Source organism: Anser anser (assembly GCF_964211835.1).
Source record: "Anser anser genome assembly, chromosome: 8".
In the NCBI taxonomy this organism is placed as follows: Eukaryota; Metazoa; Chordata; class Aves; order Anseriformes; family Anatidae; genus Anser; species Anser anser.
Genome location: NC_139728.1, coordinates 16128673 through 16154146, shown reverse-complemented (window position 1 = coordinate 16154146; position 25474 = coordinate 16128673). Strand labels below are relative to the sequence as shown.

General features: G+C 40.9%; 1 protein-coding gene across 2 annotated transcripts; it reads right to left on the bottom strand.

Annotated features, from left to right (window-relative positions):
• Positions 1–1995: 1995 nt before the first annotated feature.
• Positions 1996–22896, bottom strand: GTF2B (general transcription factor IIB). 2 transcript variants are annotated; one of them, XM_083847224.1, is made up of 7 exons: positions 22755–22896; positions 20649–20755; positions 11579–11712; positions 5321–5467; positions 5055–5184; positions 4024–4305; positions 1996–2474 (listed from the first exon to the last, which is right to left on the bottom strand). In XM_083847224.1, exons 1-7 carry the CDS (start codon positions 22769–22771, stop codon positions 2341–2343), a joined length of 951 nt encoding a protein of 316 aa, XP_083703350.1. In that variant the 5' UTR covers positions 22772–22896; the 3' UTR covers positions 1996–2340. The 2 variants fall into 2 exon arrangements, with proteins under 2 accessions (XP_083703350.1, XP_083703351.1); XM_083847225.1 differs by lacking the exon at positions 22755–22896 and adding an exon at positions 21997–22469.
• Positions 22897–25474: the final 2578 nt, after the last annotated feature.

Sequence of the window (25474 nt, the reverse complement as noted above, 5' to 3'; positions counted from 1 at the left end):
ACGTTAGCATGTTCTCCAGCTGAAGGCCTTGGAAGAACTCACCCACGGAGCATCCTGAAGCACTGCACGGCCCAAAACCCAGAAGAGGAAGTCTCACCCTTCAGTGCAGGGCCTGCGACTGCAGGGCAAGGCGTCACAGCTCCAGAGGTCAGAGGCGATTACAACAGCTACAAGAGTGCAGCAGAGCTCCCAGAAGCCACAGAGCTTCCTTACAGAACAGAAACCTTGTCTCCAGCAGCTCACACCTTTCCCTGCACCGAGAACCACTGAGGGTGAACAGCCAGGAACACAAAGAGCTCATTCCTGAAGGAGAAGCTTCTGTGAGAGAAGACACATTTCTTAACTTCATTAAAGCAGCTTACTAAGGTGTTCATAACTGCCCCAAAATGAATTCAAAGTTGTATGATTTTTTCTTCCCTAAAATGCTATACATTAAGCTTAGTCTATTGGGATAAGAGGTAACTGTTCTCCCAGAATACACAGCCCCTTCAAGCATATTCCTCGTTACACCTCTTCAGGCTGCTGTCAGTGCCATCTCCACATCACAGGAGGCGCACGAACCGCCTGCACAAGTGCAGGAAGAGGTAGGGCCCAGCCAGGACAGCGTATCCCTGCCTCTATCTGCTATATTCCATTCTGAATTTCAATCCAGACAGCTTCTGCTGTATGTAACAAACTGCACTCACCCCTCACGTGTCAACTGCTTATTCATAACACCTGAAAGCATTTCAAATAAGAGCATTATCATAAACGTAAGGTTTCAGGAAAAGTACACTCACTCTAAGAGGCCTTTCATCTCTGCATTTCCAAGCTCTAACAGTGCGCTTAAGGCAGGGCCCCGTCCGCTCAAAGCGTCACACCTGCTCCCACCAAGGAGCCAGCAGAAGTATTGAAAACCAAGACCAGGAAAGCCCAGGTAACAGGAAAAGCTGCAACCAAGGTTAAGGAAATAGATTACATTACAACCCTCCGAACAACAGGAACACAGCAGCCTTACACATCTGCACCACGATCATTTTTCATGACTGCAACCAACCGCCTTGGTGCTGTAAAACAACTGTGCCTCTGTGCTTTAAGAAAAACCGGTGAGCTGCCACGTTTCAGTAGTCTTGCTTGGCAGAACAGGATTTAAACCAAACCACCAGGAAAACAGCACGGGCTGTTGACAATCGGTGCTGTTAGCTTTGGACACAAAGCCCTCCCTCCGGATGGCTTAGGACCAGATGTGAAGCAAGCTGACCCCTCAGCTGTTCATTTTGGAAATTAAAATGAATTTGCACCTGTGAGGCAAAATTAGTTCAGGAACCAGAAGACTTCCAGTTAAGGACATTTGTTGCTTTGCACACAAAAGGAACACTGTCAAGAGGCAGCTAGTTTTCAGAGCTATTATAGTTTGGGAAGGACCGAATAACTTCTGGCCTTCGCTTCTTAGCATCTGGTGCATCATTTCACAAGAGTTAAGTGCTCAAGTAGAATATAACAGTGCCAAAAGCTTAACCACTGGCCAGCCAGACTGCAAGGCAAAAAGACGTCAGGACATTGAACAGCAGTATCAGAAACATTTTTGATCTTCCTTTGTACAATACCAAGCACCACAAAGCTGCCAGGAATTCAACCAAAACTAAGCCTGTTTTGTCATTACAAATTCATGGAAGCAAAGCACCGAGACATCAGTGAAAATCAAGGAGAGGCTGTGCCAGGATGTGAGTGATCTTTTCAATACAAGGCTGGAGACCTTCAGCAGCAGTTGTGCAAATATTCAAACTGCTTTTCACCAACTGTTTGCACTCTGGGTTAAAATCTTCCATACTGCAAATTGTAGCTCACTACAAATATTAAAGCCACGGCAGAGATTTCAAATTGTGAGGAAGGTGAGCCTTGTGACTAACTCCGTAAGCACGAAGCTAGCTCTGCCATTCCGTGGCCTGCATTCCAGTTCTCAGTATGCGAACAGCACGTGCACGTCAACTTGTAGTGATACTCACAAGACGTAAGTGTTTTTGGAAAACAGTTTATTCAGGAATTACAGAATATTTTCAATTTTCCAAAATACATTTTACTAGATCCCTACAAAAGAAATCTAAGTAAGTACAACAATATGAAATTAAGTTTGTTGCAACAGTCATTAAATATTTACTTCCACTAATATATACATACAAAATGCCACACAACGAGCTTGTTTACCCTTGGAATGTGTGCTGCGTTCTGGCAGTATCCTCCAGTTCCACAACATGAAGACTCAATATTAACACTTTGTACATCCTTTATTATAGGCAAAAAAAAAAATCAAAAGTTTCTTTTTTTTTTTGTTAATAGAAATTAAAGGAGCCTTCAGCAATCTCACAGCTGTGGTAGCTTGTCTACTGGGGTATCGAACTTGAAGTCTGCTGGGAAGAGATCAGGAGCCCGAGGATAGATCAGCCTGTACGACTGCCTGATTGTAACATCAGCCACACCAGCAATATCACCAATTTCTAAGACAAAAAGCAGAAAAATGGTTAACAGTTTTTATTTTGTTGCCATTTTTATTGAAGAAATCAGCAAACATCATTTACAACTAAGTGCTAGACACTTAGCTTTGTTCCTAACTCTCCCAAAAGCTTGGAAAAAATGTTTTAGCCATGGTGACTAATATTTTGCATATAACAAGGTTGCTTTTCTCATATACCGTAATTCAACTTATGTTATCCATCTTGGATTAAAATCAGTTTCAAATTAATATAGGGCCAAGAGACCAAAAATCATTAAAACCAGCTACTGCAAAATCTACATATACCCAGCAATACTCTGATAAAACGTTGTCAGCATCAAGCTCTTCATTTTTGTGCTTTAATTAAATATAAGCAAAAGCAGCAGAAAACTTGGACATAAGCAAGAAGCAGTACCTTCGGCTGAACATGAAATACATTTACCTTAAAATGCAGGACCAAATACTTCCCAGGTACAGAGCAAACTACTGTTTAACAGGCAAGGAAACACTGAGATGCAAAGGAACTTAAATTGATTCAAGATTTTACAAAGGTTGGAATTTCAAACCTTGAAAGGCCTGGAAGCCCCAACATTGTCCCAGGACTCTGCAGGAGTATGAGGCATGTATGTATCAACTGCAGGCAGATGTATTTTCATTTAACAAAGACTCAAGAGAGAGAATCAAATAGCTCAAGGTGAGCAAGGATGAAGGCACAGTACTGCTTGGGTTCTAGATCACTCCCATGCCCAAGAAACTGCCAACACGATGAAAGTTGCAAGGACAGAACAAGCAGCACTTAATGCAGAACAGAACACCACAACCCGGCAGATAAAGACTATTACTTACCTAAAATAATCTCTCAAGAATTGCTAAATTTTTAACATCTCTGATCTGAACTGGACCAGACAAAGTGACAACTTCTCTCCGTGTGCCACACCAAGTCCTAACAACCAAGGCAGCCGTTGCTCCCTTCTCTCCCCACGCGCTGCCCTCACATGGGCCCAGTTCTCTCGCAACCCAGAGGCCGATCCCTGCTGTTCTGAAGCTCAGGAACAGGCCTGAACTCTTTACTGGCTTTCTAAGGGCTACCCTGCCAGGAGAGGATAATGCTGAGGTGATCTATGGCCAAGCTGTCCCGCAGTCTAGGTGATCTGGGGCTGCCAGAACGATTTGAGACTAGGAGTGTAAGCTAAGGCCACAATACCAGCTACAACTGCCACCATGTTTGCATTTTGAGTATTTTGGAGCAGCAGAACGTACACGTGCCAACGTTAACATGGGTGGTTAAAATTACGCTCATTTGAATGTCCTTACTGCTCTGCCGCATTTCAGAATCCAACTCCTAGTGCCAGAAGAACGTGAGTTCAGTTTCACTGAGCACAGCTCACCGCTCCATTTTTATTGGGGGGGGCAGAAGAGACGTCCTGGTTTGGTCTCTGCCGCACGCCATTGTAACGCCGGCTTACCGCTACCTCCAGTGACTTTACCCAAGTTCTACAGTAACCCTGAATTCTCTTTCAAGCAGTAAGACATTGAATACAGTGAAGTTTTACCTTTTTGTGTCCTTTTCTCTGCAGAAGCTTGTGATGCCATATAAATTGCTGCAGCTGCTACGGAGATAGGGCTTCTCCCAGGAACCAAATCTAATTCCACGGCCTTACGGGCAATGTGTGTGGCTGCCATTTGCACTTGTTTGGGAAGACCCAGATTTGAACAGAATCTTGACATGAAGTCTCCGGTTGTAATCAGATCAACACTGGTTTCCAGAGCTTTCAAAATGAGTTTAAAACATCGGCCTATTTCCTTCTTTGAAATCCTGGACACTGCACATATTTCTAAACAAAGAGAAAAAACAAACTTCAGCTTGACAGCATCTTCTCCCCCAAAATATGCAGATTTAATTCTCTATGCATTAACACCACAAAGCAGGCCAATGTGATTATGGACACCACCACCAAACAAGCTTTGCATACGTATGAAACTCCCAAAATCACTTAAGTCAGTGCAAACTTTTCACGAGTTATTATATAAAATTATATTACATAAATTATATATATAATGTATATAATTATAAAATATGAATTATATATTTATAATTTATTATATATTAATTATATATTAATTTATATTAATTTATTATTTTATATATAGTTATTATATAAAATATAAATTTATATTTCAATAAATACAGGTTGCTTAGTAAGGGAGATTTGATACTCAGTGTCAGAGTCGTATCCTTGTCAGGAAAAGGACGCACATACTGCAGAGCTGCTGGTTCAAATTCAGTCAGAAAAGTCCCCAATTTCCTCAGATTGAGCAATATCTTAAATTTCGCTGACACTCAGAATGACTCTCAGGTGCCAATTTTTAAATGCATTATCACCAAAAATCCCTTGCCTGAGAGCCTTATGAACATAGCAGTTTTTTTCTAGACTGCCTCCCTCCTCCCCAGACCCAAAGCAAGGCGGACCATAGCTGAGAACAACCAATTCAGCAAAGTCCAGAAATGAGAAAATTAACTTCCTTCAGTAACAATAGCTAGATACTTCACAGCAAAATTGAATCTGTACCACTGAAAGCTTACCTTTAAATGTTCTTGGAACACCCTCTTGCCTACAGGCTATGTAGAGACAAGCAGAAGCAATAGCATCATTACTCCTTCCCTTCAGGCTCTTCTGCTCATACACTTGCTTGAATAAATTATTTGTTCGATCCTTCAAAGCAAGAAGACTAAATTTAATTAACTCTAGGCCATTTAATTAGCAGCAATATCAAAAATTCATGTGCTCATTATATTATGCTAACTAAGTCAATGCCAGAACAATTAAAGAAAGAGAGACATGAACTTACAACTATATTTCTAGGGAGGTTGATTCTGTCTGCCATGTTCGTAATTTCTTTAAAAGCGTTCATCATTGCACGATCAGAGCTACTCATAGTTCTACGATTCTGGTACTTCGAATTCCCAAATTCGTCAAAACTTGCTGCACCTGTGCCCTGAAAAGAAAGATTTTACTGTCAATAAAACATAATCAACTTCCTCCTCATTTCAAGAACGAACAAGTTCCAGCTTTATAAATCCCAATTCATGGCATTAGGTTGGAACAATTGCACAAATACACATGACTGAAGTAAATCATACCATCGAGCACTGTGCCAACCATCATGCTCTATATGCTGCACAAGTCTCAAATCATGAATTGATTTCCAAGGACCACCAATTATGCAAGTATTTTTCTTTCCTAATGTAACAATGGCTTAAAATATGACTAACGTGTAGCCAGTGTACGCATTTCAATACTCCGATCACCAACGCTGAGGTCCAAGATTCAGTTTTATGCAACCCATATGTCACTGGGCTACATCTGCAGCACGGCAGACTGGCAATTGAGAAAAACAAAACTTTATGGCCAGCCGGAGACCGCTTGTTACAATGACAACTCAAATATGTTAGTGAAGGCATGAGCCAAGAGAACATCCAAATCAACAACCAATTCAAAACTTATCTGAGGCTTTGCCTACAAGCAGTAGCAAGTGTTAGTTGTGGCAAATGTGAAAACCCATATATTCTGCCTTCACAATACAACCAAAGAACCTCTTAAAAGAAAAGCTTCAAGTCTTAGGAGAAGTAAAAGCCACCAACTCAACCCAGGAGCTTCAAAACAAGGTTCCAACAGGCATTGTCTTGTACCTTATAACTGACAGTGCAAATTGCATACTTCTAAAAGTTCCCAACTTTACCCAACTAAGAGGGTTTAAAATGTTTAAGGTGTTCAATTACTTATCGTGCTGAAATATGCCTTTAACAAATAAAGCCATATCAGATTAGCAATGGCCGATAACGACATGGCCTGTAAGTTCAGGGGAGCAATCTCTCTAATTATACCACACCCTGGCACCACGTTACTCCCCTGAGCTGCCCAGGCAGAGCCAGAGCACTCATTTCTTCTTTCCCAACCCAAGCTCTCTGGAGCTGCTGCTCTATTTTAAAGCAGCCTCTAATTCTGTCCTCTCTCCTTGGTGTATCTGCACATAATGTACGTTCTTTGGCTGACACTAACAACGCTCACTCCTTACCATTCACTTACACTGTTCCACTTCGCTATACCGAGGACTCCAGCTACATCCCATTCTCAACGAGCTCAGCAGATCCCTCTGTCATCGAGACCCACATCTCTGGTGCACACGTACTTCGGTACTGCTGTGGAAAGCTAGGCCTCTAGCTAAGAAACCTCTCTCTCAAGTTTCCCTATAGCCCCTTGAACAGGCCCCGTGTGACAGCTGTTAGATCCTGAGACTGTTCTTGGCTTTTTTCCTACTCCTTCAAACATCCTTGCCAACGAAAGAACCACAGAGAAACAATCCTGGCACCAACATAGCAGAGGGAGCTCCGAAGACAATCCTACTTCCCTGACTGGATGAATACCTCCACCTACCCAAAGGTTCCCAGGAAGGTTTAAAGGTAAACAACAAGCACAAAGAGGGCACAACAGCCTTCACGCCTGTTCAGGCCTTTAAAGAGCTTTACAAACACATCTGTAGCACTAGCCCTTTCTTTTAGAACCCATGCCAGAACAACATTCCTTGGCCCAAAACACATGTCTCTGGTCAAAAGACTCCTTCCTGGTCATTGCTCGTGTCCCTGCTGCCTGCAATGTTCCCTGTAACATTCACATGCATCACGGCCTCCTGGCCTAGTGCTATGCAGAAATACTTACCAGAATGGCATTTGCTCAAAATCTTGTGAATAAGGGAGTAATGACCACAGCCAAAGGGCCCCAGTCCCTGTTTATTCAGACCTCACACCAGGTAACCCTTTCCCAGGAAACAGCGCTCAGTTCTCGTGCCATGAAGTATGCCCCGTCACCACAAGGATTTTCACCAGTCCACCATAACAGCCCATGAAATACATGTATATTTAATGTTCTCATTAACCTCCCCATTTTTAACTTTCTGGCTGGTTACCTTTTCCTTTGAATGTCTGCTTACACGTACCAAACCACCAGTGCAGCCACATCCAAGTACTGTTAGCCAGAGGACTTCACCCTGACTGCATCAACACCTTCCAAGAGCGATCCCCAACGTACAGCTCACAACTATAAAAGGGTTGGAAAATACTCTTCCATTGCAACTGCTTAAGTTAAACCACAGCAATTCTCCCTGCATTTGCTATTTAAATGCATCATCTACTTTCCTTCTGAATCCTTCAATTGAGGGACAATGCTTTGTTGGCTTCAGCTCCTCACAACCATGTTAGGAGTCCCTTCCCCTACATGGGCAAAACCAGAAGCCATACAGTTTTAACTGAAATCCAATAGGCTTTAAGAATTAGGCATCTTTTGGCTGTGTCCTTTATAAGGCGTCTACTCATACCTCAGCAAGAAAGGTGTCAGTCAGGAGTTCCAACCTTTTGGCTTTCAAACAGAGCCAAAACCTTCATGCGCTCTTTTTCTGTCCTGAAAACAGCCTCAAAGACAGCTAGAGTCAAAAACCAGTTCAGTAAACATCGGTGATCTCTAGAGACGCTCAACGGAGGTTAGGTTTACAGCGCTGGCATCCAACAGCTTTGCAGCCTAGTATATCTCCTTTAAGAGCAGAAGGGAGAAATATCTCCAGCATCGCCGACTTGAGGCTATCCACAGCACCAAGGAATGCACCCGTATCAGGCAGTCTGCTTGCCCAGTACAACCAGCTCATTATACAGTCTGGAGGTAACCATGGATCCTTTCTTCTTTCACATTCATCAGCCCTTGGTATCTTGCCACTGCTTATCAATACGGCACTTTGAGATCCAGGCCACGCAGTCTGACAACACCCAGCTTCCTTTCAGAGGCACCTGATCAAAGGATAGGAATTCTATACTAAGAGAATGCATTAGTTTCCTGTTCAGCCAACCTAAATGCTCTTGTAACTGCAGTCACTACAAAAAGGACTAAATTAACAACAAAGCATGACAAAAGACAACTTCTCCCACAAGATCTGTAGCAAAACTGCAAGTTTTCTTTTTAGACTCAGGGAAAAGAGGCTGATGTATGTAAGCTGCTTCCTCAGTTATTTCTCTTGAATTTTGCATGAAGATTTTAGAAATAACCATGATATCCTGGCAATCGAGTCACAACACCAGACCTCACCACGTCTCCAATTGATCTGCATTGTCATCAAATCAATCGCAGCACACTGCTTCAGAGGCATACAGTTCTGTGTCAATACCCTAAAGATCTGTCTGAAGAATGCCAGCCACTTCCACCACAGCCGGCTATGCTATTCATCCTCCTCTTCACAGACAAATTAATCTTTCTTCCAGCACAGGCTTTTGCTACTTCAGACAGATGGGTCCCATAAGTACTAAAACCAATTAGGAATTAATCCATTTGTATGGGCAGAACAGCCTCTCTCTTGCTGCTAGCAGACACAGACCACGCTCCCCCAGCAGAAAGGAGTCCCAGAGCAGGACCTCCTGACTCCAAAGAGGAAGGACTGGCAAACCACTCCGAGGCAGAACTGACCCCCTTCTTTTGCTATCCCAAGTTCCATTGTAACTGGCAAGTGGTTCGGGCTCTGTTTTCCCCTATATCCTCAGACGTTTGCAATGGATGTGTTTTGTTATATGCTATGAAAATAATCAATCTCCTTCACTTCTGGCTTTTCCACAACACAGGTTTTATTTCTGTTGCTGTTGTTTTGTTCGCTTGTTTTGACTATTCCATTGCCAACAGCTACCCCAAGCAGACAGAAATAACTGTTTCCTGCCCTGCGTGAAAGGCTAAAGGGATTTCAGACACACATCCGAAGTCCACTCCAAGCCATTCTAGGAATTGTTGTTAACCGAGAAAACAGAATCTCATCCTGCTTCGTCGTCTGGAATTTCTGAAGGCTGTTCTTTCTTCTTTTGGATAGTACTTACCTTCCTCTTGATTGCACCAATTTCATTGCTTGACCACTCTACACATCCAGGTCAATTCTCACACCAGACTACTGCTGGCACAGACTCCAGAAGACTGCTTTAAAAATGTGCTACTCGCCTGGTTCAGTTATTTTTGCTGCAAAATTCACTCTTCCTGCACTGACAGAAATCTTCTTCAGCATCTTCTGATAAACTATCCTCTTCCTTCCAAATAACTGATGAAAAAGGCAGCTCCTGATACAAAGTTCACATCAGTGAGCTGACATTCCAGAGCCCCTGGTTCAGTGGCAACACAAAGACAGGAACTCTCGTCCAGAACATATCCTGGTTTGTCACAGACAATTTCCTGTAGAAAACGTCGTCTCTTCTTTGGTTCCTCCCCTTGTAAATGAAATACCCACGGCAGGACAGATTGTACCCCGAAATTCTCCATGGCAGTTCTAGTGCTTGGACATTTTCATGCATGGTTCTCATAGGCTGTATCACGCCTCTGACAATCCTGCACACCAACTTCACTAAATTGCTCTCTGCTACTGCTGGTTTAGTCACGTCTGTCCTGGGGTGTTCTGGTTTAACGACAAAGCTGTTTCATTTATTGAATCTTCATCTCTGATTATTTTTATTTTTCATTGAAAAACAAACTTTCACAGGTATTTCTCTAGGTCTTTAATTCTCTCATTGGGGCAACTATCACTGTTATTCTAAATAAGCAAGTAAACCCCAAGAAGGAGGAGGGTTAACAGCTCAAGTCATGGTTCAGCTGGATATGAATGCTATCCAGCAGAAACATCTTTTGTCTTCTCCAACATGCAAGTTCTGAGAAGAGCTGAGGTGATCATCCTACCTACCGAATCAAACCAAGTTCCCAGAAACACACCCTGTATTTGTACAGTCCCAAAAATAAGACAACCATGTGAACCTGCAGCAAACTGTCCATTTCTCCGCCTGTTAATAAAGGTGCATTTCTGATCTTTACCATAGCTCACCAAATCTATGACAGAAATCCAAGCCCTGAGGATTATCATCTTCCTGAATCTATTAAGGTACCATTAAAAACTCCAATGACTCCTTTTCCCATTAGGATTCATTGAAAAGAGGACTAGTATCATTCATAAAGGTGCTAATGCCCTTTAAGAACCCACCTGACTGCTGCCGGAGTAGTCAATGCATATATTTATTGCACAATTATCTGATTCTTTCTAGGACTGTAGGAAATTCACTGAGTTACTAGAAGTTTACCCAAACTTTGCACAGTTTTAAGAAACTAACCGTATTTCTTTGGTAATCATTAAATATTACAGGTTCCCAACTAATGGCTGAAGACCATCTCCCTACCATGTATGAATATCTACGAAATGGACACTTTCTTAAAAATAAATAGAAATACTCTACTAAAAACAGGCTATAATTGCATATGCTCATTTCATTAAATTACTGCAAAAGATATCAGATGATATCTGTAAAGATCAGACAGCAAGAAACATTCAGGAAATGCACAAATATGAATTTGCAACTTGCAGTAGGAAATATAACAAAGTACAGCAATGAAAGCTTATCTGGGTCACTATTTCATTAGGGGGAGTGTATTTGTGCTATTAATCTTGCTCTCTCTTTCTCATGGGAAACATCAGGATAAGGCTGTATCACAAAACTTCAAGCCAAACATGCACTGAATACTTTCTTCTGCAGCAGTTATGCCATAGAAAATTCTACATTTAGTGCTTTAATGTAACATTAACTGAGAAAGAAGGTACAACATGCATGTAGCTCTCCAGGTCTCACCGAATACAGTTTTTAATCACAAAAAAGGTAGCTCGAGTTTGCAGTACAAGCCATCGAGACCTCAAAACTATGTATCTGTTAATTCACAATTACCTAAAATACACAAAGTATTAGAATGTTAAGTCACAGTATTTGTTGTTTTGTTTGTTGCAATTAAACATTACAACATCAGCTCTTCTATCTACAGCAGCATATCAAGGGGTGGCAACTAACGCCACAGCACTGCAAACTCTTCTTGAAGCATTCAGCCCCTTCCTGCTACCAGAGACAGCCCCGGTTACACACCACTGAAATGCAAGAGTACCGTTTAGACAAAACACCTTTGTAAACACATTCTCTGAATAGTTTCGGTATGGACATACAAATACATACTTGACATTAAAATGTTCAAGCTTAGTAGAATTTTTTATTTTAAATTTTACCTTGCCAATCATTGTACTCAAGTCACCATCACTCAGCAAAGGATTCTGGGTATCCCCAACTCGAGATGGGTCTTTTGTCGCTTTGTCATTGCTGAAAGTTCTCCACTCTGACCCAACGTCTATGACCCGGTCACCTGAGATCACAGAAAGCAATAGTTTGCATTAGTGTATTATTTTGAAACATCTCATGAAACATTGTTAGGCATCTGAGCCCTCAGTTATAAAAACGCAACCTTTGTCATTTGCAAACAGAACAGTAACTTGCAGGACAACATACCAAAATGTTTAGGCTTTCCAAGTTAAGCGGAAGGCAATATAAAAAAAATATGCAACAGGAGCTGTATAGAAAATTATATATCTAGAGAGATGCATTCAGAACACCAGGAGTTACAGCCATCCTTAAAGAATACCGCAGGTTATCTTCAATACAAGTAAGAATCAAGACCTTGATTTCCAGCTGCAGCTCATGGTTGCCTATGGACATCCTCAGGGCTTACACAAGTGAGTAAGTTATCTTACATTTTCCACGTGATACAAGTGCTTGTGAATTATCAGGCACAATGTCATCAAGCTGTAGCAAATCAGTTCTGTGCGTGAGCTCCATGTCCTTGGTACTCCAAAACGTTACTGTGGGTTAGAAGGCGGCGTATACAACATTTTGCAGCTCAATTTTGTTCCTTAAGGGAGTTCTAACCCTGCCCAGCTCCACTTCATTTATGATACTTGACAGAATCAACTGAAAATACATACACACAACCCTTTCTTAAACTCAAACTACCCCTGGATTTGTATCTGGAAGAGTTTAAATACAGATTCAGAACAAGTAGAAAAAGCACTAAACCCCCCAGTCTCTGAATGAACGAAAACTTTCCTTGGTCTCCTCTCAAATTCATCTACATGTTCCCAGCAGCAGCTATTCAGATTGAGAAATACCTCTAATCAACACTCTGATACTGGCAAAAAAAAAATCACAATGATACAAAGTTAAAAAAAATAATAATAGTCCTGTTCCAGTTCATTCCATCCACAGGTCTGGTAAAACCTGTATCTCAAAGGTGGGGTCTCCACAGCAATATTACAATACTACAGAATTTTTAGAAACACATGTACAGAAAAGCACTAAAAGAACACTTTTTTTGGGTTTCACAGTAAACAGATTACAGCTCTGTGGAAGAGAGGGTATCAGTAGAAACTTCAATATAATTGTCACCTCTGCTTTGCTAAACCTGAGGGAAAATTCACTACCTTCATCAATGTTTAAGTGTGTCGTGAAGGGAACGTTTGCAAGAAATAAATAGTACGGACAGCAAGAAAATTTTCTGGTATGAAGTCCAAATATGAACCCACAAAGGCTGGTTTAACCTACTGAAAACATAAGCTGTCAGACAAAAGCACTCTCCACCAAACAATGATAATATAAGATATGAAGTGGGGAAAAAAAATACAAGAGCAATGGACAGAGCAGTGTAACTGCAAAATTACTTGTGGAAAAAGAAATATCTAATCTGAATCTGAGGAACTTTATTCCTAACAAAAGATGATGAGAGGAGTATGTTTGAAATTGAAAGGTGTGATTGAACCATAAGCAATCACCACAGACTAAAAAGAATAAACTCAGATTAGAAGGGTTCTCAGTGTTAGTCCGCCATACCCACAGCTATGCTCCAACTTTATTTGTTTAATGCTCTAACGAAGACCAAGAGAGGTTGTGGAAATACCAAAAGCTAGAAGATCAAGAAGATAGCAAGGGGGCACAGATCCATTCTTTCCACCACGAAGGTCTCTGCCTTGCAAGGTTAAATTAGCAGACTGCATGCTCCTCTGGCTCCCGGACTCTCTGTAAATATTTGATTCAGTAATGCTCCTTCTATGGCCTAGCAGTAACTTTACTTTAAGACAACCCCCCAATACTGTTTACAGCATCTAAAAAAAGCAAAATGTACTTAAAATTCTGGCATGGTATAAATAGAACACTGAGTACAGAGCAATGATGTAATATTTTTTCCACACAAGTGGGAATGACCTAAATGACTCACTCAAGGATCTGCCTCTTGTGAGTTATGAACCATTCCTGCTCTAACAAAAAAGTGTTATATCACTGCCTGCTTTGGCAAACGTATTACAAACAGAGGATTGAGACTACTATTTCAGAGTGAGAAAAGATTAAGCAGAACAAATCGCTGGGTACAAAGCATGTGTGAGGATGAGGTATGCAAATACCTTTACTTTGCCAAGACATCTAATATTGCAGAAGAATGGTTTTCCTGTATATTCTGTGTTTTACCTAAAATATACAGAGATCCTAGCAATTGCATTCCACCTTTCAGAAGGCTTCTATAAAGTGTGACACAAGCTAGAAATACCAACAAAAATGCAACAAATACGCCAAACGTTTCCACAGATGGAAAACATATTCAACTACAAGCAACTAATTATCTAATTCCACATGCACAAAAAAAGCATGGCATTCACTATTTTTAACTTCTCAAAAAATAAAAATCACTTTGGAACTGTCCTGTTAGTATAGATGCACGTAAGGCCCACCTTTAAGTGACAAGAACAAAACCTTAATATGCTAAAGTCAGTCCTGTAAGAAGTAGTGCAAAACAGTAGTGTTCAGAGAATGAGCTCCACACACTGCTCACTAAGCTGTCATTTCAAGCTCCGAGCTGGATGTCCTGGGTCATACCCTACTGACTGGCTGTCCCAGAGCACCTGGAAAATGGGTCTGGAGTGGCAAGCACCAGAGTAGTAACAAAAGCTCCCAAGAAGCACCACCTGAATTCTCTGCTTTCCCCCATTACTATTATATGGGTTTTGGCAACTGTATCCAGCTATGATTAAGTATGGGAGTGGTTGCATATTCCCTTCACTGCTTCCTTTTGATGCCCTCTTTTTGAACAGAAATAAAATTCACTAAATATGGTGATACTAGGCATATCTTTTCTTAATTTTCAACAAAGAGACGAGTTCATCCCTTCCTCCCCTGAAGGGACAAAAACACAGTGTGCAGGACCGAATCCTTGTGGAAACCCATCTCCAGACTAACAGCATGAAGCATCTTTACGAACATGTGAGTTTTTCTTCACTGCCCCATCCCTTTTCATTTTGTATGCCATTCTTCCAGTATAGAGCTACTCTTTAAAATTACAGTCTGGTTGACTAACACGTGAACCGTACTGGAAATACACACAGCAACCTTCAGTGACTGGAGTTACCCACCATTGAAAAAATCAGTTAGTAAGACACAGAACTGCTGTCACTCAGAACAGAAGACCTCAGACCAAAGTTACTTTTCTTCATAACTGCCAAATGCAACAAGCAAGCGTGATGGAAGTGCAAGAGTAAACTCGGGCCAGTATCAAAAACGTAAGTGTCATTTTGAACAGATTTTAATAATTAGTTTTAAATGTCTACACAAAGTATGTTTACTTCCTCCCCCAATAGAAAGTGCTTTATCAGAGGGAAGCATTTTCACTTGACAAGCTCTGAACTCACAATTACATCTTTTCAGAGAAATAATACAAACTATTTTACTGTCACACTCCACTCACAATACACATATATTTCATTCTCTATTTGCATTTTATATTATTTGTTATATAATTAAAATAAAGCTGCCATCTGAAGATGTTTAATCAAAACAAGTGGGATGAAAATCAAGCCTCAAATGTTATTCTCCATGTTCAGTCTTGAAGCAGTTCTGAGAAGTACGTCTTAAGTCTTTTTAAGAGGACTATAACATTAGCTGTATGTTAGATCAAGTTACATACATTAACAATTAGTATTTTAATCTTAAATACAGTATTACATTTATTTGCACTTTAAAATACCGAAATACCTACACCATTTGAACAGAATGTTTGTTTCATTCTTACAATTAGTTAAGGAATCTGCTGCCATCTAGTGAACACATATATGGAAACACATTTTACAATGTTAACTTTAAAAATATGTAAGAATTATAATTAATTTCTGTCAGCTCCTTATTAAGGAAAGTACTGACATGCTGAGACAGAGTACAATGGAAAACTTAGGTGGCAGACTACAAGCCAAGGAGACTTGTGAAGACTTTCAAGAGTGCCAAGAGACTTGTGAAGAGGTTTGTGGAAACTTACTCTGCTTCCAGCAGAAACACAGCTGAAATGGGTTAGACTTAAGACAAACTATTTGAAATGCTTACTGCTAAAGGGTAATGGGTGGCTCTTTTGGTAACACAAATTGCCTATGTAAATTAGGCAGCCATGAATAGCCATGCATTCGACTGCTCAGAATATCTGCAAGTATAAGCATACTTTATAATGAGCTTTCCTGTGGATGCAAAGCAGTTTACTTGCAAGCACAAACTTGCCAAACACTTTTTAGTGCTCTGGACACCAAGTGCAAAAGCAGTAACCAGACGCTAACATAGCATCTATAACTAAATGTTTTTGACTGTTCATTTAATATGTTAAATCTAAATTAAAATCTTCATTTTTAAATGTTAACAATACTTACAGAAACAGGTAACCATAAAAATACGCAGAGATATGAAAAAATGGTCACCATTTTGAGGTATAAAGATAGTAGAATAGCCATAAGTGCCCTCTACTGGACCCAAGTCAGAAGTACTTAAGTGCCTTCACTTACAGGTTGCTCCAAAAATAATAAACAAATAAATAAAGTTATTTGGTTTATTTTACAAAAGAAGCATCTACGTACAGATGCAATCAATCTTATCCCTGACAACAGTCATCATAACGTGCTGGCAGAGTAATTGGTCAGGCTAGCAGACAATCATGAAACCCATTTCATCCTATATTGTGAAAAAAAAATATCTGTGGTAAAGTTAAATCTTACCTATACCACACAGACTACACCTGAATTTAAGACACACCATTTAGATCTCAAACGCTTCACCAACATTAGCCACCTAATAACGTGTCAACTTTATAACAGCATTACCTCTCTGACCAAAAGCTGTTGAACATTTTTCCCCAAAACTCACTAACTAAGCAATCAGGCACACACATGAGATGGAACAAACATCAAATATAGGTCACAACCTGATTCAAACCTTTAACAAGTTGATATGCATCCAAAGACTCCCATCAGGTGAAGACAGGCTTCCACTTGTTTTTTAATTTAAGGTGGTTATCCAGGAAGACTCCATACACGAGCTTGTTCTTCTCTAAGCCATACCTGCCTACTGAAGCAGAAGGAGCTAAGCAGTTCAAGAACTTACACTACTCACAGCTGCAACTCCTGCACGCTTTGACACAGTAGTTTAAGGAAAGTCTTCAGAAGTACTCCTGCCTAGCCAAGAAGCTACGCAGCTGCACAGGCTACCAGACTTAATCACCCTCCGAAAACCAGCTCAACACTGCCCTGCAGCAAGTCAAGTCAGTGCTTTGTATTCCACTTCTGTTCTGCTTTCTTCCACCCCTTCTGGTGTCAGCTGACTTCCAGCCTTTTTACTGCCTAAAAGGTAGCAAGCAAAATATTTACCTGTCAAGGAAGAGGATTTACTAGTTTACTAGCCTGTGTTCTTGAACAAAAGGCTTCCCCCCCACAAAGTCTACCTGAAGAATGACATAGGGTCAGTATTTCTAAGTTAACCCAGAGCTATTTATTCCTCCAAAGCCTAAGAACTGTGTTCATGAGCTCTCGAGCCAGCACATTAACAATTACTGTACCACATATCCCAGAATGATTTGGTAATTTTAATGAAACAAGACACACAACAGCAAATAATCTAGGACACACTTGTCACAATTCAGATTTATGTCAATCCAGAATATAAAAACAACACAGATAATTGCAATTTAATCTCTGATTGATTTTCATGCAAAAATGCATCTAATGGGGGAAGTTAGGAAGTTCAAAACGGTTACCAGGAAGAGACAGAACACATGCTATGGCAGAAAAAGGCTGCAGTAAGAAGGGAGATAAAAGTTTTTCACAGACTGAAACTATATTTTAAAGCCACGATAAAACAACCATCAGCTTCAGTTAAAATGTTCTCAAAAGATTTGATTACTTTAACACTGCGCAGTGAAGCAGCACGGTTTATTTAGAACAAGTGAAAATTACTGTGCAAAGAAAAAGCACCATACTAGATCTAACTTAATTTTTCACTCTCATTAAGACACTAAGACCACCTAATGAGTACAAAACATCATCAGGTAAAAATCTCTGTCAAAAATCCCTTCAAAAGGCAGCATTTCCAATATACAGCTCTAAGGCATGGGGTTCAACTATTGGGGGAAAAAAAAAAAAAGAAGAAAGATCAGCCTCTACTTCTCCTAGGCTCCTTTCCCCCAACCTTTTCCTGTTGCTTCACTCCTCCCTTTCAGCTTCATACCCCATCAACGCAACCCCAACCATAACACTAGTAGCACTGATTTCACCTCACACTCCCAGAAAACATAGTTTTCAAACTTTGGAATCAATGTACCTGCTATTTTAACCACTGACACACTGTTTTAAATAATAACAATCTGACTTTTTCCTCAGCTATGTGAAATTTTAGTATCTTGCCACAGCAAGCAAGAAAAACGACAAGTGGACACACGCTTAGTTTAGTCAAAGATTCTTCGACCTCATTTTCAGCCAAACTGTACTAAAAATCAGTCAAGTCACATACTACATACTTTATGGCAGTAGAACAAGTACACCTTCAGTATGTACCCTTCTGCCATACCAGTACACCGGCAGCACTCCCCAGACACCAAAACCAGAGTATTTTCAAGTGAAACTGAACATTTCTTTGAACACAGAGTATATCAAATCTTTCCCTTTCTTTAACCTTTCTAACGGATCCCCTCCAGCGGTCTCCCCAACTTTGAACCCACCTCCATCCAAACATACGAGGCAGACCTAACTCCCATCAGCTACACATCCTGACCACAGTCTGAAGAAATCAGAACACAAATATGTGACTTCACTGTGTAGGAACAGGAAGTGAAATCACAACTCTCTTAAGGGGAACCTGCAACAAATATATAGAAGTTTTACCATCCTGAAACAAAGTTTTGTCTTCACTTTACACATCCTAGAAAACATCCCTATGCCATGAACCTCAGGAAAAACAGGCATCAACAATAGGATCTGTTTTTCTCCTCCACTGAATTTCCTAACAAACCAAAAAAAGAAATGTGCAACGTTCACACCTCTGTTTGGTCATACACTCTTCAATCATTTACCTTCATCTGACTAGTTTTCCAAACTAGCTGCTAGATACACCAGCTCATGAATTGGACATATGCAGGAAGACTCAATTACTCCAGGATGGAAAACAAAATGAGAGCAATGATCACAACAGAAGTACGTTACAACATTTTAATGATAAATCTATAGAAAGACCTGCTTAAAAAAGACTGCATGCTTAAAGAAAAAAACACGTTTTTACCCTACCAGTAACGTTAGCGCTAAAGAAGACTAAGTTCAGTTTAAACACATTTTGAAAATTCAACTTCATGAAAGCCTAGTCTAAGGATTTTGCTCAAAAATACTGAGCATTTCAACTAAGAAAAGCTGCAAAGCTACTGAATCAGAAGAGACCCAAGAGTAAATCTCTAAAGCAAGAAAACCTTGTGACTAGATAACAAGAAAATACATGAAAGCAAGATTTCTCATAAATTTCAAAGCTCCTGAAAAAGAAATGTAACAACAGGCAAGCAGAATCTTTCCCTCTTCTTCTAAAGCGAGTATTATCTTAGAAGTTATGAACTGATCAAGATGGACTTCTAAACTTCGGTTCAACTTCCAGAGCAGCTGTGCCAAGAGCTGAACGCAGACCAAGTTATTGTAAACAACAGCATAGGAACTTGATACCATGTTTTAACAGGAAACATCACTGTGGATATTTGCATTTTCTAACAGCAGATTTATCATGGTTCATACATCTCCATCAGAATTTATGCAATCTAAACCAGCCCTTCTTTAATACTGCAAGTAACAGTGGGGGGTTTTCAGCCTTTTATACGGGTTCATCATTTTAAATAAAATTGGTACCAAAGTTAAAGTATTTTAACAACTAGTTTAGTAAAATATATGGAAGTTTGTCTTCTGCATGAACAAAAATACATATTTTAATCACCTGGCTAAGTTAGTGCTGTATTTGTTGCAACTTATTAAGCCTCTAGCTTCATGCTAGAAGCTGTACAAGAACTTAATTCATTGCAAGAGTAGAACCAGTATAAAATCATTACAGTCTAGGAGAAAGGATTATGATGCTACCAGAAAACTTTAGTACTATTGAATTGATTGAACATTAATTATTGAACACACACCCTCAAAAACAGAGTATTTTCTTTTGGTCACCGCATGTCTAAAGAAAGCCTAATAGACATAAATGAGGTTTAAAGAATGAACATAATACAAGCAAAAACATCTTTCCCACAAAGAGAGATGCATAAAAATGAATATACAACATATTTTACGACAAAATTTTCTCTGTCATTTAAACAAAGACAATGCCTAAAAAGCCTTTCATTTTAAATATGCATTACACTTATAAATACAGTTTAGCCTGTTAAAGTTGCTGCCACATAAACTACGTAAAAGAGATCAGCAAAATTCCAGTGAAAAACTGGGTATTTACTTTGGATAGTGTTAAAAGCTTTCAGAGAAGTAATTAACAAAAACAAGCGAGGATATAAAGAATCATCCTTCAGGGTAGAAAATAACCTAGAAACACAGATTTTTTTATTTTATAAGCAAGGTATTTGACTAAGAGCTTTGATTACAGTTCTTTTACTTTCCTATCTTACTTTCCTGCTATCTGAAATAGCAGTTGTGATTAAAGACCAAATACTGGACTAGACAGCACAATATTCTAGCTCAATATTGCAAAATACTTTAAGTTTTCAATCTTTAAAGCAAGTGTTTTTTTCCTCCATAATGCAAGTTACCAGAAGATGGGCTATTCAAAACTTTTAGTCAACAGATCATCATAAAAGGAAACGTTTAGGTATCAAGATAAAAAGCTTTTAATACTGAAATTATACACCATTCTTGTGGAAAAAATAGAACTATGCTCAAAATTTAAGTTACGTGGTAAGTCACGAAAACATGAATAGCTACTTACCTACTACTAGCCCACACTCAGAACAAATCATATCACCAGCTCTGTAATCCTCTACCAAAATGGAGTCCGGATGGTTTGGACAAGTAACTCGTGGAAGCACATCCAAACTAAGAAAAAAAAAGTGTTAATTCTTAATCATGTTTAATCAAGGAGGTTGCATATCCAAAGTACAAGTTCCTCGCCAAAAAAGAATTATTTAGTAATACTGGATTTACTGTGTTTTGAATGATAGCATATTAACCCAAACACCTGAACTTCACCTTTTATTCAAAGGCTGTAGCACTACATTTGACAATCAAGACTTCAGGTCATCTTAAATCCCAGAATTTTTGCAATGAAACTCGTATCAGAAACATAAAATGCTTCCAATTAGAACATCAAAAACTCAAAATACAGACATGATTAAGCATAGTCTAACCCAGTCTACCACTAAATGAAGGTCCCCAGGAAGTCAGTGGTGATTGCTTCACTCTAAATGAGTGTTCCTACTCATTCTTATCAGACCAATGTTATTTATCAGGCCCTCTAATCAGCAAGTAATGCACATATATAACTTTTTTTAAAAAAAAAAAAAAGAATACATGACTCTGTCCTTGTTTTTTCAAATATTTGAAGAAAATCACCCATTTTAAATAAGACTAAAACAAGATTGTGTAAATTAAGCAAACCATTACTTGTTAGATCTTAATGGAAAAACCATCAGCTCATGAAAGGGACTGCATGAAAACAAATTCTGAGAACAGGGAACTGCTTCTTGCACACCCATGCACATTCAAGAGCTAGAGCAGATATAAAAGTCTTCCCATAAAACATTAGCATTATTTAACACATGTATAAACACAACAATTTTAGTTGCTGGCTAGAGCAGTGACCACTTGTTTCTAATCAAATGTTTTAACAGTAAATGGCTCATTCAAACTAATAGCGACTCCTCAGTAATTCCATTTAAATTATTTCCCTTAAAAACTAGAATCATCTCTGCTTTCAGGTGTAATCGTTTACAATTACGTTCAACAAAGCCATTCTCCTTAAGCTGGAAACACTGGATACAGATCGATCACAAAAAGTTTTCTCACATGTACTTGCCAACCGAAATGTGATCGTGCCATAAAATGTCTACTCACCCTTTAAATTGTAGAAAATATCTTATTAAAAAGTTAGATTAATCTGAGTTTCCCCCCTTCCCACTAGCTCGTTACTTCAGCCTAATCTTTATACAGCCCCATCTCCGTTTTCATGTTTTATATATTTTTGATGCGTCAAAAAGAGAAAAACAACGCTCTAACATTTTAACCCGATGGCTCTTCAGCCAAAATTGAAAATCAACAGCAGCATTAATATGAAAAACCTGCAGAAAGAACGCGTTCGTGCAGGCCGTCCCGATGTAAATGCCGCTCGAAGCAGCGCCCCAAACCGCCCGAAGCGCCCCGCTGCTCCTCTCCCGGCCGGCAGGCTCACAGACACAAAGCTGTTGACAAAGCGCCGTGCCCAGCACCTGGCGCCCGGCGTTATGCAAAATACCAGCGACACGCTGAGTGCGAGAAGAAAACCTGGGCAGCTCCAGCGAGCACGAAGAGCGTTGCGTTGAGGCTTCACCTTCGCAAACTACTGCCAAAAAGGGTTTTTCCTGTGCAAGCGCTAACTAGGGTATCTGCAGATACGGGGCCGCGGGGCCGGGGGCCGAGGAGCCGCTCAGCACGGGGCCCCCGCACCGCGCCGAGGGCGGCAGGGACCGCCCGCTGCCTCCGGGGCCGGCTCCCGGCGAGACGCGGCCTGGCCCCGCTCCCAGCCCGCGAGGGCAGCGGTGGGCCCGCCGGGAGGCCGGCACCGGGCGAGGCCTGGGCCCGGCCACCGGGAGGCCCTGGCAGGGCACCGCTCCCCCCCCCGCCTCCGGCCCCCCTCCGGCCCGTTCCGCAGGGTCAAGGCCGCGGAGGCCCTGCCGGCCGCGGGAGGGGCAGGGCCGGGGCCGGCGCGGCGGCTCCTCAGCTCCGCGGGGGCGTTGCGGCCATTTTGTGCCGCGGGGCGCGGAGATACGGCGGAGACATGGCGGAGCACCCCCCCCCCCCAGCGCCCTCTCCGCGCGGCTCCCCCCGCCCCCCCGCTCACCGGCTGGTGGACGCCATGTCGCCCTCCCGGCCGCAGCGGCTGCGTGGAGTCGGGCGGCCGCGCAGCGCTGCCCCTTATATAGCGCCGCCGGGGGCGGGGCCACGCAGCTCGCTACGGGCCGCGCCAGGGCACACACCGCGCGGGGGGGGCTCGGTGCCACCGAGACAGCCGGGGTGGGCCCGGGGGTTACCGCAGGGGGCACGGCTGCAGCGTGTGCTGCGACAGCAGCTAGGGCCCGGGCAGGTGCCTTTCCTCATCGGTACGTAACAAGAGAAGTGAATAGGGCAGGAAGGTGCAGGGCTTTTGAAAATGCTGTAACCGGGTTAGCACGGCCAGCTCCAGCACTGCCCCTCTCCCGTCAGACACACGGGCCTGCTCGCAGCGCTGAGGAGTTTGTCTTCACACTGTTACAGGAGTATTTTCCCCTTTGCTAGCTCCAAGAAGGAAATAGAGCAGGGCTGAAAAGTCCTGTGAATCCTAGTACGCCCTATTCACCTTCACACAACTTCTAAGCACCCTTCTGCTTAGGGCTCTCCTCATCTGCCATAAAATCCTGGGATAAAGGAGTCAGGGGAAGAACGTTCACTTAATCCTAAACAGAGCTTTATGGTGCTTACCAACATCTATTTCATTAATAGAATCAGAGGGGTAGAAGTTATAGATGTGCAATAAAATTGCATATTTTTTTATTCTTGATGGGAGAGGCACATACTTCCTGAAGGCTGTGTTCAAAATTAACTTAAATATCTTACTAAATTAAAGACCTGGTACAACTCTGAGATCAGTTTAATGCAGAGGAAGAACAGAGACCCCAAACAGCAAATGCACCCAAACAAACACTTTCAGTTTTCCTTTTAAAACTGGACAGCATGTTTTTCTTTTGAAGAATGCTCCTATGCCAGACTGCAGTGTAGTGTGCACAGACTGAGTCTAGTTTTAACTTGCCAACAGCCTCCTTTTACTTCAGATAAATAAACAAAAGCTTTAGGATAAAAAAAAAGCTGAACTAATAGAAGATACAGACACTTAGACAAATTTAAAGTTTACTTTTTCCTATTTGCAATGACCCGTTTCACAAATACTCGATAAAACCAAAAGATGAAATAGTACTCGAAGCATTTGTTTTCTGTTGTTTCCACCCTGTCCCCCCCGATGAATACAACTTCCTATATTACATTTCCCTATAACTTCCAAAATTTGCATGTAGCTGTCTGCAACAACGTGCCACATCAGCACTGTCAGTCCCATCAAGCTTTCAAGGTTTGTCCTGGCTTCTCTGTTCTTTGAAAGCGGTTTTCTGCTGATAGCCACTGATAACAGCAGGTCCCTCCTCACCCAATTCTCATTAACAAGAATTGAAAGAGTTTAATTTCCAGTACAGAAAAACAATCATTTTTAGAACTGTTGCAAAAAAAACACAATAGATCATATCTCAGCACTTCTTTATTTCCTGTCTGCAGCAATTTTTCAAGTGCTTTGTCCCCAGGCAGCCAAAAAAAGTGGTTGATGTGGCAGATCAGTACAGCACTATTCACAGTCTCAACAACAGACTGTTTTCATAGCTTATGGAAAGTTCACCTTGCTATCCCCAGCTGTTTCTGTTGTTTCTCATCACTGTAGTCACAACAATAATCCTATTTTCAAACCATTCTACTTCACTGGTCATTCTGGAGTTTCTTAAAATTTCATCCAAAGTTGTCTCGTGGTGGCTACTGTCAGTGATGAAAACATAATAACATTGTAATTCTTACATTACTAACAATACCAGCATCATTCCAACAAGAACACAACGGGATATTCAGCTGCCTTTGTGAACACAATGAATAGTACATTAATGAAAATAAGTCATCAGATCTTACTTGTTTGTCTAAAGGTCCTTTGAAATTGGTTTGTTGATTTATCCAATGTTCATTTTGTTAAAATAGCGGGTGTCAGTCAAATGTCTCAAAGGAGCAAATGAAGGAAACAATAGACAGCCAGAGCAGCTGAATTATGCTTGGTAAATTAATTCATCTCTGTACTCTATCTTACACGTTCAGACCTTTAATGAAACAAAAAGATTAGCACATTAACAGCACCTGGACAACACGGGGAAAAAAATTTAAAACTAACTGAAGTCTAATACAATGGGTCCCATAGCGTAAGAAAGACTCTAGACCTATACAAAACGCAGAGGTATCTTCAAACATCAGCCACCTGTGTCCCCCCACTCAGATTTGGTGTTTTAGCATATGAGTTATTAGCATACCAATGAAGTGTTTGAAACACAGTAAAATGTAGCAGTAGAAAAACAATTACTTTGCTGTACTTTTCTTAATTTCCTCTTGAGCCCTGCATATCATTTTTCTTTCATGCATATTCTAGACTGATTTTACACGATATCCCATTTGCCAATGAGAGTAATATAAGCAGAGATATTAACAGTCATGTGTTGTATCAAGTATTTTGGAAGCAGAGGGGCTTTTGTTTATAGGGCAATGAAAACACGGTGAAGAGGTGACTGGAAGAACCCTTAGTACCTTTCTGCTTTTGTGAGGATACATAACCTAGTTTATATGGGTGCTCACACGCTAACAACCAGCTCTCTCTGGGAAACCTTAGACAGCACAAACAGGGTTTTAAAAATACTTACAAAATTGTGTTCTGTAGCTGCTATATTTAAGACAAGCATAATGACGAAAATAACATTACTGCCATAAGATTTAATTGCATTGCAAAGC